The 15982-nt window shown below is 36.1% G+C and overlaps 9 protein-coding genes and 2 non-coding genes across 11 annotated transcripts; 5 read left to right on the top strand and 6 right to left on the bottom strand.

Annotated features, from left to right (window-relative positions):
- Positions 1 to 246: 246 nt before the first annotated feature.
- Positions 247 to 2073, top strand: MET30 (ubiquitin-binding SDF ubiquitin ligase complex subunit MET30; the record flags this gene model as incomplete). The annotated part of the gene is made up of 1 exon (XM_003674233.1): positions 247 to 2073. The coding sequence occupies one exon, from the start codon at positions 247 to 249 to the stop codon at positions 2071 to 2073; it is 1827 nt and encodes a 608-aa protein (XP_003674281.1).
- Positions 2074 to 2430: 357 nt separating this feature from the next.
- On the top strand, positions 2431 to 4179 carry PIG2 (putative protein phosphatase regulator PIG2; the record flags this gene model as incomplete). Its single annotated transcript, XM_003674232.1, has 1 exon — positions 2431 to 4179. One exon carries the CDS (start codon positions 2431 to 2433, stop codon positions 4177 to 4179), a length of 1749 nt encoding a protein of 582 aa, XP_003674280.1.
- A 275-nt stretch (positions 4180 to 4454) lies between these two features.
- Positions 4455 to 5390, bottom strand: AGE2 (GTPase-activating protein AGE2; the record flags this gene model as incomplete). Its single annotated transcript, XM_003674231.1, has 1 exon — positions 4455 to 5390. The coding sequence occupies one exon, from the start codon at positions 5388 to 5390 to the stop codon at positions 4455 to 4457; it is 936 nt and encodes a 311-aa protein (XP_003674279.1).
- Positions 5391 to 5732: 342 nt separating this feature from the next.
- On the bottom strand, positions 5733 to 6683 carry CBR1 (cytochrome-b5 reductase; the record flags this gene model as incomplete). The annotated part of the gene is made up of 1 exon (XM_003674230.1): positions 5733 to 6683. The coding sequence occupies one exon, from the start codon at positions 6681 to 6683 to the stop codon at positions 5733 to 5735; it is 951 nt and encodes a 316-aa protein (XP_003674278.1).
- Positions 6684 to 6932: 249 nt separating this feature from the next.
- On the bottom strand, positions 6933 to 7003 carry NCAS0Atrna15G. Its single transcript has one exon. It is a non-coding gene; the product is annotated as a tRNA-Gly (tRNA).
- A 455-nt stretch (positions 7004 to 7458) lies between these two features.
- Positions 7459 to 8790, bottom strand: PKP1 (protein kinase PKP1; the record flags this gene model as incomplete). Its single annotated transcript, XM_003674229.1, has 1 exon — positions 7459 to 8790. One exon carries the CDS (start codon positions 8788 to 8790, stop codon positions 7459 to 7461), a length of 1332 nt encoding a protein of 443 aa, XP_003674277.1.
- Positions 8791 to 9030: 240 nt separating this feature from the next.
- GVP36 (Gvp36p) lies at positions 9031 to 10020 on the top strand (the record flags this gene model as incomplete). Its single annotated transcript, XM_003674228.1, has 1 exon — positions 9031 to 10020. One exon carries the CDS (start codon positions 9031 to 9033, stop codon positions 10018 to 10020), a length of 990 nt encoding a protein of 329 aa, XP_003674276.1.
- Positions 10021 to 10204: 184 nt separating this feature from the next.
- On the bottom strand, positions 10205 to 10276 carry NCAS0Atrna4Q. The gene has a single exon. It is a non-coding gene; the product is annotated as a tRNA-Gln (tRNA).
- Positions 10277 to 11052: 776 nt separating this feature from the next.
- APQ12 (Apq12p) lies at positions 11053 to 11463 on the top strand (the record flags this gene model as incomplete). Its single annotated transcript, XM_003674227.1, has 1 exon — positions 11053 to 11463. One exon carries the CDS (start codon positions 11053 to 11055, stop codon positions 11461 to 11463), a length of 411 nt encoding a protein of 136 aa, XP_003674275.1.
- Positions 11464 to 11717: 254 nt separating this feature from the next.
- On the top strand, positions 11718 to 13139 carry TED1 (Ted1p; the record flags this gene model as incomplete). Its single annotated transcript, XM_003674226.1, has 1 exon — positions 11718 to 13139. The coding sequence occupies one exon, from the start codon at positions 11718 to 11720 to the stop codon at positions 13137 to 13139; it is 1422 nt and encodes a 473-aa protein (XP_003674274.1).
- A 202-nt stretch (positions 13140 to 13341) lies between these two features.
- On the bottom strand, positions 13342 to 15744 carry NOT3 (CCR4-NOT core subunit NOT3; the record flags this gene model as incomplete). The annotated part of the gene is made up of 1 exon (XM_003674225.1): positions 13342 to 15744. The coding sequence occupies one exon, from the start codon at positions 15742 to 15744 to the stop codon at positions 13342 to 13344; it is 2403 nt and encodes an 800-aa protein (XP_003674273.1).
- Positions 15745 to 15982: the final 238 nt, after the last annotated feature.

Here is a 15982-nt window from a genome sequence, read left to right as displayed (position 1 = left end):
TTATTATTACATACAAACAAGAGGCGAGGTTAGTAATATCACCTTTTGGTTACTCGATATCCAGAGGGTTCATATTGTCTTCCATCGCAAGCTATCACACCCTCGCCACCGCCGTACCATCGCATCACACATCACACACCCCTCTAACAGCAAACCATATATATACACACCAGCTACTCATCTAACACACACGCAAGCAAGCAAGCAAGCAAGCACACACACAGACAAACAAAAATTGCATCGCACATGAAGAGGAAGATTAACTCCAACGATAACGAGATCGAAAGGGAGCTGATACGAAGTAACAAGGAGCAACGCATCACCCCGACTTTCTCCTCCGCCCTCCCGCAATTCAACTTCACCAAGTTCTGCTACAGACACAACCCGGAAATACTCTCCTCACCCACACACACAGCATGCTACAACCAGGATTTGAAAAGGTTCAAGGATCTTAATGATAACATTACAAAACTGCCCGCCCAGGAACAGGCTGAAATCCACCATATCATCTCCAAATTCAACAAATCAAATGACAAATTGAGAAAATTAATACTGGATGGGATACTGGCATCGTCATGCTTCCCACAATTATCATACATTTCGTCACAGGTATCCAACATGATAAGGATCGATTTCATTAGCATCTTACCGCAGGAGTTATCATTGAAGATTTTATCCTATTTGGATTGTCAATCCCTTTGCAATGCAACAAAAGTTTGTAGGAAATGGCAGATATTGGCGGATGATGATAGAGTTTGGTATCATATGTGTGAACAGCATATTGATAGAAAATGTCCAAATTGTGGGTGGGGGTTGCCCCTCCTGCATATGAAGAGAGCCAGATTTGTTAAAAATGCAAGTATTTGTGCTACTAATAATACTTGTACAAAGGATTCTAATGGGAAATTAATGAGACCTTGGAAAGTCATCTATAGAGAACGATTCAAAGTGGAATCCAATTGGAGAAAGGGGAATTGTCAAGTTCAGGAGTTTAAGGGTCACATGGATGGTGTCTTAACATTACAATTCAATTATAGATTATTATTTACTGGATCTTATGATTCTACAGTGGCCATTTGGGATTTGTGTTCCAATAAATTAATTAGAAGATTGTCGGGCCATACAGATGGTGTTAAAACTTTATATTTTGATGAAGCTAAATTGGTAACGGGTTCACTTGATAAGACTATTAGAGTTTGGAATTATAAAACGGGGGAATGTATATCCACTTATAGAGGTCATACGGATTCAGTCATGTCCGTGGATGCATTCAAGAAGATTATCGTCTCGGGAAGTGCAGATAAGACTGTCAAAATCTGGCACGTGGAATCAAGAACATGCTACACTTTAAGAGGACATACAGAATGGGTGAATTGTGTCAAATTACATCCAAAAAGTTTTACTTGCTTCAGTGGGAGTGATGATACCACCATTAGAATGTGGGATATAAGAACAAATTCATGTTTGAAAGTATTTAGAGGTCATGTTGGACAAGTACAAAAGGTAATCCCGCTAACCATCATTGATGCTGAAAATTTAGTAGTAGATAACATTTCAGGAAGTAACGAAGGCGATGATGAACCGGCATCCACCACAACACCTACAGCAGCAATCGCAGCAGAAGCAGCAACAAATGATGAGGAAAACCAAACCCTCGACAAGTCCATACCATACCCAACGCATTTACTTTCATGTTCCCTCGACAATACTATCAAATTATGGGACGTTCAAACAGGTCAATGTATAAGAACTCAATTTGGCCACGTAGAAGGTGTTTGGGACATTGCAGCTGATAATTTCAGAATAATTAGTGGCTCTCATGATGGTTCCATCAAGATTTGGGATCTACAAAGTGGGAAATGCATGCATACGTTCCATGGCAAGAGATTACAACCACAAGATGAAGAGGGATCAACTCACCTCGCCAGCACCAGCAATGCTACAGGGACCAGCACCAGCACAGCAAACCCGGTTCAAAACAAAGTCTCCCCCATCGCCTGCGTCAGTATTGGCGACTCAGAGTTCTTCAGTGGAGACGAGCTGGGTTGTGTCAAGATGTACAAGTTCGACTGACCACCTAACGCACACACATATATTCGAACAGACATTCATTCATGCATACATAAACATACATATTATTACATAACATATCATTACATAATAAAAAGAGTCTACATTCATTTGGCAAATCTACCCCACGTATGTCGATCCTTTTTTTTACTCCGAAAACACGGAGACCGCAGGGTAACCATCCACTACATTAAATTGTAGATTAAATAAGAGGTAACCTCCTGAAAAACTATCTATCCCTATGTATCTGGGAACACACCACCCATACTTAAATTGAAACACTACATCGCAATATCACCGCTCAATCAAATTGGTAGTGTCCTCACCTCAACCAAAAAAAAAATAGATACTCTCCCAAGAATGTACATTAACGGGAACCATTTGAACAAAGATGCAACCACTTTAACCGCCTCGCATTTCCCTTCATATTCTTTCAACAACAACAAATCCAACTCGAATAGCAATAACGATACCAAAACCAAAAAGCAAAATGACAATGACGATATCCCTCATTGGGAGAACTTCCACATAAATACCATACCGCCATCCAAGGGGAACAATGCCAACACTATTGACACATCCCCGAAGAATACAATGCATAAGAGAATATTTCCAGCAAATGATACCCTGGGATCTTCCACCAAACCCTTCAGTTCCCTTAATTTTCTTCAAGAACCAAGAAAACTGGACCAATTGAAGTTGAACGCATTACCTCAGGAGGAACTAAGAAGAAACACAAACTTAAACAAGAATATAAATCCAATACCAACACCCATAAAGCCAACGATATACAAGAACTCATATTATCTCAACGATAATGATACTGATGCTTTCAAAGAAGAACAGGAAAATGAAGATGAGATCTCTCCGATAACACAAGTTCCAGCAAATGCAAAGATCCCATTCCCCGTACCCAATAATGCATATATGGAAGTTAATAGAATCAAGCCGGTATATAAGAAATCAGGGGAATTATTGAAGCCTTCATTAAAGAGAAGATCTCAATCGTTGCCCGTGACTCCAAATATTTCTAATTTGAATCTTAGGAGAATTAATGGACATGCAAATGGGAATGATAGAGCTCATCATTTGGCAAGAAGTAAAAGTGTCCACTTTGCTAACACTTTACCCGTTAGATTCTTTTCTAAGGATGAATCACCCATTATCGTGGCTGAATCACATGAAATTACTAATGAATTGAACTTCAAACATAAACCTTTACAAAGATCAATGGATATGGATGAATTGGAAGAATTGGAAACGGATGAAGATATAGCCGCCAGGAAGAAAAAAACTTTGAAAAAATTATTGAATTTGGGAAGTGACGATGAAGATGACGATGATGATGATGAAGATGATGGAATATTCTCGCTGGGGTTGGATAAATTAATCCTAAAGGATAGATCAAGCTCCATTGCTAGAAGAGGTGGTGGAGGAGGTAGAAGAAATATAGAGACACAAATGGAAAAATTTAATAAGAAAAATGAAGATGATGATGATGATAATAATATTCTAGATAAGGATTTGGAAAGAGGAATGGGTGGGTTTGTCACTTTCAATAATACAACAACGCTAACAAGTGAAAAATCTGTCATTGGACTTTATAGTAAGAATTTCCCAACGCTAAATAATAAAAATCCAAGAAGTTTGAAATTAAACATTTTCGTCAACTACTCAAAGGGTAAGAAAGTATTCTTACAAGACTTAAATTTACATATCCAAAATGACTACATTAATAATCATGTCGGTAATAATAATAAACAAAACAAATATATCATTGGAAGAGCATTGGTAGAAAACATATATTTCGATAAGAAAGTGGTCCTCAAATATACGTGGGATAATTGGCGTTCATATCGTGATATTGAAGCTATTTACGTAAGTGATGCAAAGCAAATAATACCGGGATCAAATATGGATGTGTTTAAATTCTTAATTGATGACGTTAATAAATCAGTCTCCAAATGTCATTTAGAATTCTGTATTCAATATCAAACAAGAAACGAAAAGGAAAGGAAAGAATTTTGGGATAATAATGATGACAAAAATTATAAAGTCGATGTCGTCACAGAAGTATTTAGAAACCCATTTGAAAATACCATCATTTAGGTAACGTTGGGGATGGAAGATCTGGTGTCTTCTGAAATGGAATTTATTGGAAGCATCTGGCATGAACAATCTAAGAATTTCCTTCATAAAAAATCACCTAAAAATAATGTATATATAAACTAACATATATCATTCTAAAATGAAAAAAAACGTAAGGATTTTAAATAATTCGTTGTTTTTTTAATATTATTATTATTATTATTATTATTATTAAACAAATGGTCTCTATTCAAAATGCAAGGAAATACGTACTTTGATTGTCTATGCGATACAGATCAAGTCCAAACATTCTTGAATAAATCATTATCTTCCAATGAGATATTTGAATTAGTATTGTTTTGATTATTATTACTGGTAGATGGCGATGAAGACATATTATTAAATGCTAGATTGGAAGTAGTGGTATTAGAATTGTTTGAAAACGTCGGAACAGAATGGTTTGATGGTAATGAAGATGTAGATGCAGAAGACATGATGTTGTTGTTGTTAGCGTTGTTGTTGAAGAATGAGCTATTTGTGTTAGTATTTGATGATGGTTTAGAATACAACGAAAGAATTGATTTCTTCAAATCAGGTCTTTGCGTTACAACTCTATCAGTTCTTTCATTATGAGAATGTGTCTTCTTCACATGTTCTGTGCTATTCGACGGTGTTGCTAAATTTAGCAGACTTGTACTCTTTAAATTGGTATTAGCAGAGACACTTTTCTTTGCAGCGGAGCCAATGTCCAACAAGGATGATGAATTTGAATTTGGATTTGAGGTTGATTCGAGAGATAACTTAGCAACCTGTTCATGGGTGGTTGACATTGGTGGTTCGCTAACTTCTCTCGGAGTTCCTACCCATTTTTTCAATTCATATTTAGTTCTGATGAATAATTGCAGTTTATTAGTATCAGTAATGCCATTTTTCAAACTAGAGGAATCAGGCAAGTTTGCCTCGTAATATCTATTAGCTTCGACATTATTCCTCATCTTTATCAGCATTTCTAAATGTTCCTCCTTCCAAGTATCTAAATCCACGGATTTCACTTTAGTGATATGAGTCCCCAATGATCTATGTACACCAGCACATTTAATGCAAACGAAAACACCTAACGACCAAGAAGCCCATCTTGGATGGGATTGTAATTTACAATCGGCACAGTTAGAGTTTCCTGGATCACGTAGCAATGCTGTCAATGCTTTCTTTACAGATGGGGAAGTGGACATTACGCTATTACTATTTTCTTTTCCTTATTTTCGGCCAATGGGTTCTTAATTGATCTTAATTGTCATATAATTACTGTTTATCTAAAACGTGCCCAAAATATTCCAAAATTAAGTTAATACCTTCTGAATATGGAGGAAAGAGTCCAATAGAAGTATCAATGGAGCTCTTAGATGTTGAAGTTGTTCGAACTATGATTTCGTTTGGGAAATTTAACAACACCTAGTTAACTTCGCAAAGTTTTCCAAAATAAAAGAAACCGTGCCGCGACACAAATTTTTGATTCTATGAACGATAACGAACGCTCTCCTTGTTCTCTACTCAATATATAGATTCTGAACTAATTAAAAAATAAAGACTTGATCCTCCATCTTGGAAAGTGGCTTGCCTCTGGCATACCCCATCGTTACGGCATTTCTCTTTGCAGATCCAACCATTCTTGGAGGACCACATAGTAACATTTGCACACCTTCCTCCTTTGGTGATGGCATATATTTCTCCATTAAATCTAATGTAACGTAGCCAATCTCACCCTCCCAATCATCTCTATCTGTTTTATCTAGTAGATAAATAACTTTAAATTGATCGGGTCTCATCTTGACCATCTCATCCAATTCCTTTCTCAAAAGGATATCTGCTTCTTGGACATTACCATATAATAACGTTACTTCAGTGGTATCCTTAGGATTCAGATAGATAGCCTTCATAATTTGGAACATAGGAGCAATACCTGTTCCCCCGGCAATCATCCCTAATTTATTACGACAATTTGGTTCGTAGTGATAATTACCAGCTGGTCCGCAAACGTTGATCTCATCTCCAATGTTCAAATTGCCAATAAATTTAGAAATGTTCCCATTAGGATATGACTTCACCAATAATTCAAATGAACCTTTAGTTTCTGAGTCCAGAGATGTTGGTGTATAAGATCTCATGATATCCTTACCATCGATGTTCTCCTTTATAGAGATATGTTGGCCAATGGGTAAACCAAGAACATCGTCAGCATTTGGAAGCCCAAAGTTATAAATCGCAGTGTTATGAGTTAGAACAGTCTTGGAGACAAGGCAGAATTTATGGAAAGTTCCTTTCTTTAAGACAGCTTTGTTTGCATGAATCCTTCTTCTCATGCTAATGTATCTTATCGCAAGGGCTAGGATGAAGACTACCGGAATAAGGGTAGACCTGTTGAATGCATTGGCTTCACCTGTGGGACGAATATTTTCAGTTGGAGCTGAGTCAGCAGTGGCGGTATTCATTGAGTGTTGGTTCGGATTGGCTGCTTGGATGTACATTGTTCAATTAATTTTCAAGATCAACTTTTACTAATCGATGATGAATTTCAAAGCTGGAAAATCTAGTCCGCTAAACGCTGCAATCAAGCCAATGAAGAGGATCTGAAGGAAGGTTTAAGACTAAGCTCTCAGTAAATATAGAAAAGTAAGCAGACCTCTACCATGGTGACATGAAGAAATTTTTTTTGGCTGTAACCACTGGATACAAAAAGGGTGCAAAAAATATTTCAGAGAATATCCAAAAATAAATGCGCAAGCCGGGAATCGAACCCGGGGCCCAACGATGGCAACGTTGGATTTTACCACTAAACCACCTGCGCTTATTAATTTATAGTTTTTTAATTTTTGTAGTTTGTGAAGTGAAGTAAATACAAAATTTTAATTTCCCTCATCAATCAAAGACAAATCATATCTTTAAACTTAAATGATCATGGGAATTGGTAGGAGTTGTTTCTTTATGTTTTAGCTCCACTTAGGTTGTTCAAAGGGGAGATCAGCTGTGAAGATATTCCTTTCAATTCGACAGATATTATCTTTTCCAAAATTTCTTGAGAGTGATCTCTATATTAATATTTATGGTTTACGGAATTTATATATGAAGAACCAAATACTTGATTACTTTCATCTCTCTCTTTTTGGTTATACCTATTTCTTTTGTTTCATATTGATACTCTTATCTTGATGTATCATATTTTATACAGTGGTGTGTTTTCATTTATGGCGGATATGTTTCATATTCGCCGTAACAACAAATAATGAAAGTTATCTAAATGGCCTATTTACGATCGGCTAATAGAGACTTATTAGGGCCTTTCACCTTTATATATACATCAGTCCCTAATCCCCATAGATTTTGGATGGTAATATCACCATCGAATAATTCAAGGTAGTTCTTGCAAAGTGGTAACCCGTATCCCATTCCTGAAATGGTGTTATTTTCAACTTCTCCAGGCATCATTAATTGAGGGACAGAGGAATCATTTTGACATGATCCTATAACTGAGTCAGTTTCCCGTTGATTGCCGTTGTTCTCTTCATGTATTTTAGAAAATGTTGAATCTAACGTTGTGCTGAATGAATATTGGAATATTTTTGGTTCAATTTTGGGGTCAATACCTCCACCATAATCTCTGATTCTTACTGTCAGTTCATCACTGTCGGTCTCAAAGATAGATATTTCAATAGGTTTAGTAACATCATTCTCAATATGAGCCTTCATGGAATTTTTCAATATCTCAGTCAGCACATATTCTAATATTACAGGTATACATGGGAACTCAATTTCTTCACCAGTTATATATGTTATCATTGATGAATTACCTGTTGTTGACATTGGTAAATTAAACTTCAGCTGGCATAGGTCATTGACAAATTCGAATGTCTGATTTATGAATTGGGATATTTTGACTCTTTTGTGTATTATCCCAATCATATCCGGTTCAGTTTTTGGTGACAATAAAGCCAAATGATTTAGGATGATTAGTTTCATAGTAATTCTGTCTCTTATATGAACGTCCAGAAACTTTGATATTGCTTCATTGGAAAGCAATTCATTGTTTATTTCCTTCAATCCATCGGATAACACAAGTAAAGTATCGTTATGTTCCTCATTCAAATGATTTAAGAGAGACAGGATCAAGTCATTCTTATATAAGTCATATGGGAAAGTGATGGATAGCAACGACTCCAAAGTCTTTAAATATAAGGAGTTTATCTGATTTATCTTTGGATTTAATAGTACAATATATGGTAGGTTCTGAATTAAACTTAATTGGCGGCATGTTAATGAAATCAACTGGTTGATTGTCTTGATGGCAAGGTTGTATTTTTCGGTTTGAGAGAGCGGTTTCTGATACTCGGTGAGAAACTTATATGATAATGGGGGTATTGGTTTCCTGGAATAATCTTGGATAAGCAATTCAATATTGGATCTGATCTTATAATAAGCTTGAAAATCTAGGTGAGACAAATTGATAGCTGCTTTATTATGTTTTAGATGATGTGCATGTGTTGTGTGTCTATTCCCTGTAATAGAACTACAGAAAAACGGGCGGGTGAGTAGACTCTTATTCCCTAATCTAGCAAACCGGATAGTACTCTGTAGCATTATTTTAGCCACTACTTGTGTTCTATGGCTTTCAATGTAGAATGAATCATCGCATTGCAATTATATTGCTAGATTTAATCATTCTAATTTGTTAGGGTCCACTTTTACCCGGCGGTTGTGAATATTTCTATTTTCAAGGATCACAAATATTTAAAGGCTTTAATCTGATCACTTGTTATCAAAGAAGATCCATGAAAGAGGAATCTGGCATCCACAGTAGTCTCACCTAAAAATAGAACAATGTCCTCTTTTAACTCATTTACAAACTCCTTTAGCAAGACATTGTCTGAGCTCTCCTCCACTGTATCCCAAAAGACACAGGAACTATCAACTAATCTTCCAAACCTGGCCCAATCCACACAACGTATGGTCCAAGAAAGGCTTGGTCAAGTTACCGATATTTCTCAATTACCAGAAGAATATTTGGAGTTAGAAATGAAATTAGACTCCATTAAACAAATCTATGACAATTTCTTGGCAGTCTCCTCTGTCTATGAACAACAATCCTATGATTATCCATACGTGGCCAAAGAATCATTAATTGAATTTTCTAAGACTGCTGCTTCCAAAGTGGAGGAACTTTCACATGCAAGCTCTGCTCATGAAGCACAAAATATTTTGACCACTTCTTCAACTCAAATCAAGGAACCAAAGACTTTGAATTTTGCCTTAAGTAAGGTCGCATTGAAATCGAGCGAACATTTGAATCAATTTAATGACAATGAAGCATTTAAAAGTAGTGCCTCCGCTCTTCTAAACTTTAGTAATATTCAAGCAAAGATTGCTCAGGCAAGATTGCAACAAGATCTTTTGATTAAACAAAAATTCAACGATGCATTGAGACATGATCTCGCTACCAATATTGCTAAGGCTACTAAGGTAAGAAAGGAAGTCCAATCTAAGAGGTTACAATATGATATTGCCAGAACTAACCTAATGAATGCTAAACCTGAAAAAGAAGCTTCCTTGAGGGTACAAATGGAAACACTAGAAGACGACTTTGCCCAAGCCACTGAACATGCTACCATTGTTATGCAAGATGTTATTGATAACTCAGATATTGTCTCTAGGGTGAATGAATTGGCGCGTGCTCAATTAGCTTATTTCGAATTATCCTCTAGTTTAATGAAGGAATTTACTGAAGGCTCAACATCCGCTTCAATTCCTGCACCTCCAACTACGACAGAAACTAGTGAACCAATTGAACTTGATGACGATGAAGATTTATGAACTAATTATCGTCGATGCGGTTTTGCTTTGAGATGTATTCTACTCTATTTTTTTAATACTAAATTATCATACAACTTTTTCTATATCTGTATAATCTAAAGAGTTACCAATTCACCTCCTGGAAAAATAAAATATCACTAACAAAAGTTCTCTTTGAATGAACCCACTATTAAAAATAAAAAGAAGGTCCTACCCGGATTCGAACCGGGGTTGTCCGGATCAAAACCGAAAGTGATAACCACTACACTATAGGACCAGGACTTCTTGGATTTTTTAGTTTTTAGGTTCCCTTTTATTTACTTTGAATTATTTTTCAAATAACTGTTTTTACACTGGTTGATCTATTTCCCCTCATACAACGATAAAAACTGACTGTTTAATGTTTCTATAAGATATATAAAACAAGTTTTACATAAATATTCGCTCGGAAGCATCAACTCTTTCATATCCTGTGTTACAATTCATGTAAGTTTCCATTCTGAATATATATTAAGCGTAATCTTGATAGTTCAACTAGTACGTTAATGTCCTCGTAATGTTTGTAAAAGGTTCTCTTCCCCTTTAAAAGTAAAAAAGTATATATTATATAAAAATATAACACAGGAGTATTAAGACTTGAAACTTCGAGTTATTGGTCTATTTATACCCATCCTGATGTTGGAATAGAAAACACGAGTTTGTATTTCAAAGTGGGCAGACACGAAATTCAATGATGATCGTGTCGCGTCGATGCCTGTAGTTCTTCGCGTTCTTACCATATTTGGTAGTCAGTTCGTGTCTTTGTAGAAGACGTTGTACCAAACTTGATATCTATACTCTTCATCTTAGGATATTAAAAGTACCACTATTTAAAAATCTGTTTCCAGCATTATTTATTTTTCTTTTGGAGAAATTCCTGTTAATTTAAAATTGGATTTAGAAAAATTTAATGGAATAAAAAGTAAACAAAAACAAAACACCTAATTTAAGTCAAACAACATCCCTTAACGAACAGTTGACAACAACTAAACAAGTAACTAACCACTAGAAAAGATGACAAACCAACCTGAAATTCAATTCCAAGCCCTTGAACAACAAATCATTTCATATACTATTTTGGCGATCAAGCAACTTGTTGTGTTAACCCAATCTTCCCTCCCAATCCTTATTAAATTTAGTCAAACCCAACCAACACTCTTCTTCATTATTGCTATCTTTTTAATTATCTATTTTTCATGGAAAGTGATCACTAACATCATTACGATCGTGAAAAGGTTAATATTTGGCCTTATGATTGTCAGTGTCATTTTGATTTCTCTCCGTGGACTAGATCAATTCTTTAATTACGATTTAGTATACTTATTTCAGTTGGTTAAACAAGGCCAAAGACACGGAGTAGTTCTTATTAAATGGGTTGATTATTTGAAGGAAATGATGAAGTTGCCTGAAACCACTCCTAATTAGGTGCTTTAAATTTTATATATTACTTTATGAATAAATAACAATTATAACAAAAATAAAATTGCCAATGATCTTTGAAAGCTATATAAATGTTAATTTTACGGTTTCTCCAATAAGTTCGTTGTGCCAGCCTAAGCAAATGTTCGCCGTTACGTCCTTTAAAAGTTTCGCTTAATCAAATTACAAACACCTGAAATACATATATATCCTTGATTGAAAACAACACATTAAAGTATATCAGGAAAGAGGGAGCCATTATGTGGAAACCAATTTTGAAGAAGTTTGCTATCATTGCAACTTTTTTGACGATAATAAGTAATATCTTGATTTTTACCTACCCATCGTTACACCCAACTCGATGTTCATGGAGATGCTCCACAAGGACTAATGAAATTGATGTTTCTAGCCTTTCCTTGTTTGAAAGAATCACATATTATTCGAACAGGTATTTTCATGATGTTAAGGAACAACTATTCAATGACAATAAGGGTGAATTGAATGTTGACGATGAAGACGACATTCATCTATTGGCATTTGGCGACCCTCAAATTAAAGGTATCTGGCATAATACTCCATACAAAAGTCGTCTAGACATTTATGGTAATGACTACTATTTGGGGCATATATATTCCATGATGCAAAGAAGATTACACCCCTCCCACGTAGCCATCTTAGGTGATCTGTTTTCTTCACAGTGGATTGGTGATTCTGAGTTCTTCAATAGGACAACAAGATATATGAATAGAATTTTCAAGAGAGACACTACAACTTGGTTAAAGGATTTGAAAGAGAGGGAACATGATGAAAATGGTCAATATAGAGTGGATTGGAGTAAATGGGCAGATCAATTCAAAGCAAACGCGGCTTCTAAAAACTTCTCATTTGGATATAATGATGTTTATTCATGGGATCCAGAAAACGAAAATTATTTATTTATTAATTTGACTGGGAATCATGATGTCGGATACTCTGGGGATGCCACTTATCAGCATATGGCCAGATATCATGAAGTATTTGGTAAAGATAATTTTTGGATCGAATATGAAACAGATACAAACCATCCCTGGAGAATTGTTGTATTAAACTCCTTACTCCTGGAGGGACCTGCATTACAACCAGAGTTTATTGAAAATAATTGGGAATTTCTATATCAGTTATTTGAACGAAGATTTAACGGAAGCACCGTTTTATTAACTCACGTGCCGTTATACAAAGAAGAAGGTCTATGTGTCGATGGTCCTCTATTTAGATATTACCCAGATGACTACAAACCAGAACCATATAAGAAAAACCTCTTAAGGTCTCAAAATCATCTTGGAGAAGCAGTAACCAATAAAGTCTTGAATTTGGTTTTCGATAATGATAAGCCTGGCATTATCTTGAATGGACACGATCATGAAGGATGTGAAACTAGTTATAATAGAATCAATGGGACATGGTTTGCTACGAGGGATGTAGATCAAACTTCTGACTTCCATGTTAAGGAATATACTGTTAGGTCAATGATGGGCGAATTCAATGGTAACACGGGATTAGTTACAGGTCATTTCGATAAAAATACTATGACCTGGAACTGGTATTTTACACTTTGCCCCTTTGGCCTTCAACATTTTTGGTGGTTTGCTAAAGCATCCGCTATTATTACCGGGTTTGTCTGGTCCCTGGTATTTCTCATTTAAACAGTGTGCCGTAAAAGGATTACACTTATACATGTACACGCATATATATAGTACACTTAGATGCACAAAGAAAAAGACATGAATTTCATTCCCTCATAAAGGATATTTACGAGCAGAAAATAATATATAAAGTACAAACATCTCCTATGCTTGTTATACTATACAGACATATTAACCAGTTAAAAAGTGGAAGATGTGATGATCATACGGGCACACCAACCTTTCCTTGTTTCAGTTGTTGGAGCAGCTGTTGGCCATGAGATAACTTGTCGCTCTCAGCACTAACTGTTTCTTGGTTAATGCTCTCACTTTCCTCTATAACATCTGCGGCAGAATCTGTCGTTGTTGGAGAACTAATTTTCAAATTGGAATAATCCAGTTTGAAGTTAATCTTATCAATAACTGTCCAATCATCTAACTTGAAGATCTTATAGTCACCAATCTCACAAAACTCGTTTTGAAGTTTGACAGAACCTTGTCTTAAAAACCAAAGCGTTTCATCTTTGGAAATTCTCCAACTTCTTTCGTTTAATATCACATTAGAGATCTCCTTTTCTAAGGGGGTGACCGCAAAATAATAGTTGTAAAATAGAGTGAACATTTCTAGTCCCCTAAATCTTTGAATAATTTCTTGATATATCTCGGTCTCACTTTCTGATTTGGAGATAACATCACGCAACGAACAACGAACAATGTCCCATTTTTGGGTCGACCTGAAAGCATCTAGAGGAGTTGGAGGATTTACACCATGTGGAATAGGGTCAAGTCTATTAACTTCACAAAGATCTATGCTCCTTCTATAACCACCTAATCTACCGTTGTTTGAGTTCAAGTTATTTTTTGTAAGTTCCACGCCCATAATAAATTCTTGAATCCCGCTAGGTAAAAGTAGCGAACCCCAATCTGACATATATTCCTGGTGCAAATGGTCATGAGCTATTATGTTCTTTTTCAATTCATCAGGTGTCAATGGAATTAAATTGGGTTCATCCTCACCTAGATCGTCATCAGAAATATCTGATTCATAATCCTCTATTAACGATGGGGTTGATGGACTCTCTATTTCAGGTTCAACTGTATTAGTAGTTTCTGCAACTGGGTTGGTCTCAGATTCTTGATCCTTCTGTCCTTCCTGTTTTACATTGTTCAGTAATATCGAACTAGGTGTTTGTGAGCCAACATTGTTTTCAAAACCTTTGTGAAATTGTTGGTTGTTTTGATGTACAGCTGCTGCACCAGCAGCTAGGACAGCGGCTGCTGTCACCGATGAAGACGATGTGGGCGTAATAGTAGATTTTTCTAGAACAGGAGTACCTAACCTAGGAGTCGTGACTATACTAGAAGGTTTACTTACTGGTGTAGAAATATCTGTCGATGTACTTTTCTTATCTTTTTCAAGCCCCATACTTGCAGCAACCGACCATTTAAGTTCTCCTGCGGGCCTAGCTGGTACTGTTGCTGGTTTAAGAATCGTAGAACTTGTTAAACCATTCTGTCCTTGGTGGATATGCGTATGGGTGCCCTGTATATCCTGATGTTGTTCATTAGGTGGCGAAGACTTTAAAGATGTTAACTGAGGCAAGGCATTCGGACTCTTTGCAGTATTTGGCACACTAGCTGATGTCGGTATACTTTTCATTGACGAAAGCTCTACACTTTCATTTTTAAGTACTGGAGATGGTGTTGCACTTTTATTTATTTCTAATTTAACAGAAGGCGATGCAGTAGTTGGTGCACTTTTAGCCGCAAGTTTTGCAGCTTTCTTGGCTTCCCTTTCCAATTTTCTTTGCTCTTTCTTTGATAACTTAGACGCATCAGTATTAGTTTCTTCTGCATTATCTTCGTTATCAGCAGCACTTTGAGATGCAAAATATTGAGCAACTTCATGTGCAATAGCTTCATTCGATTGTAAATTCAAACTATCATAGATTGTTTCATCTTCTATAAAATCTTGATCTTGATTGGATTCAACGTAATAGTTGATATCATCTTTAGCGTCATTCACTGCTTGTGGATCCAATTCTTCATTAGCCAGCAATCTCAATGCTAGTTCCATTTGTTGTTGATGCCACCTGTATCTCAGTTGTAGAGTCTTCATGTGCTCTATTTTTTCGTCGTTTAACTGAGAAGCAGTCTTCTTTTTTTTGTTTAAGAGTAAAAGCTTATCTATCTCTACCTGCAGGAATTCATATTGCCTTTCTAATTCATCAATCATGGAAGAAATGTAATCTGAGGCATCTCTTCTCTCCTGCTCTTCGGGTTCCAATATTTCAGATTTTTTCAGGCTAATATTCGAATATGCCTTCTCTTTCGAGGCCTTCTCTACAGCCTTGTACTTTTCCATCGCTATCTCTACAGACCGTCTGTATTCCAACAGCGAATCCTTATCTTTAATATCAGGAGAAGATTGCCACGACTTGATTTGCTCCCTAAGTCGTTGCAACTTTTTTACCTCCCTCTTCAAATCGGACTCTAGTTTATCCTTCTGTGAAGGATTATTGTTACAACTTTCATGTCTTTCATAATAGGTGTTGAAGATATCTAAACCTTCATTAATCTTCTTGAAGACTCTATCCACCTCCTGCTGGAGTTTCCTATGTGCCATTTTCTAAGGAGGATTTGGTTATTTCTTAATTTGAAGCAATGGTGCAAAAAGATGGAACTGATTGCAATAAGTAGCCAAATACACTGATATGTCTTCCTAGGACTTTGTGATAGGTTTTGTTCTCAAAATGTTGAAATCTCTAGTAACGTTTTCTTGTTCTATTGAAGGTTGGTATGGCCTTTCGTCATCGTCGTTCCAAAAAACCGCAATGGCGCCGTTAGCCGATACAAACTCACAA

This window comes from Naumovozyma castellii, chromosome 1 (assembly GCF_000237345.1).
Source record: "Naumovozyma castellii chromosome 1, complete genome".
NCBI lineage: Eukaryota > Fungi > Ascomycota > Saccharomycetes > Saccharomycetales > Saccharomycetaceae > Naumovozyma > Naumovozyma castellii.
Note: the sequence above shows the minus strand (reverse complement) of the source record. Positions and strands in the feature narration are given on the sequence as shown.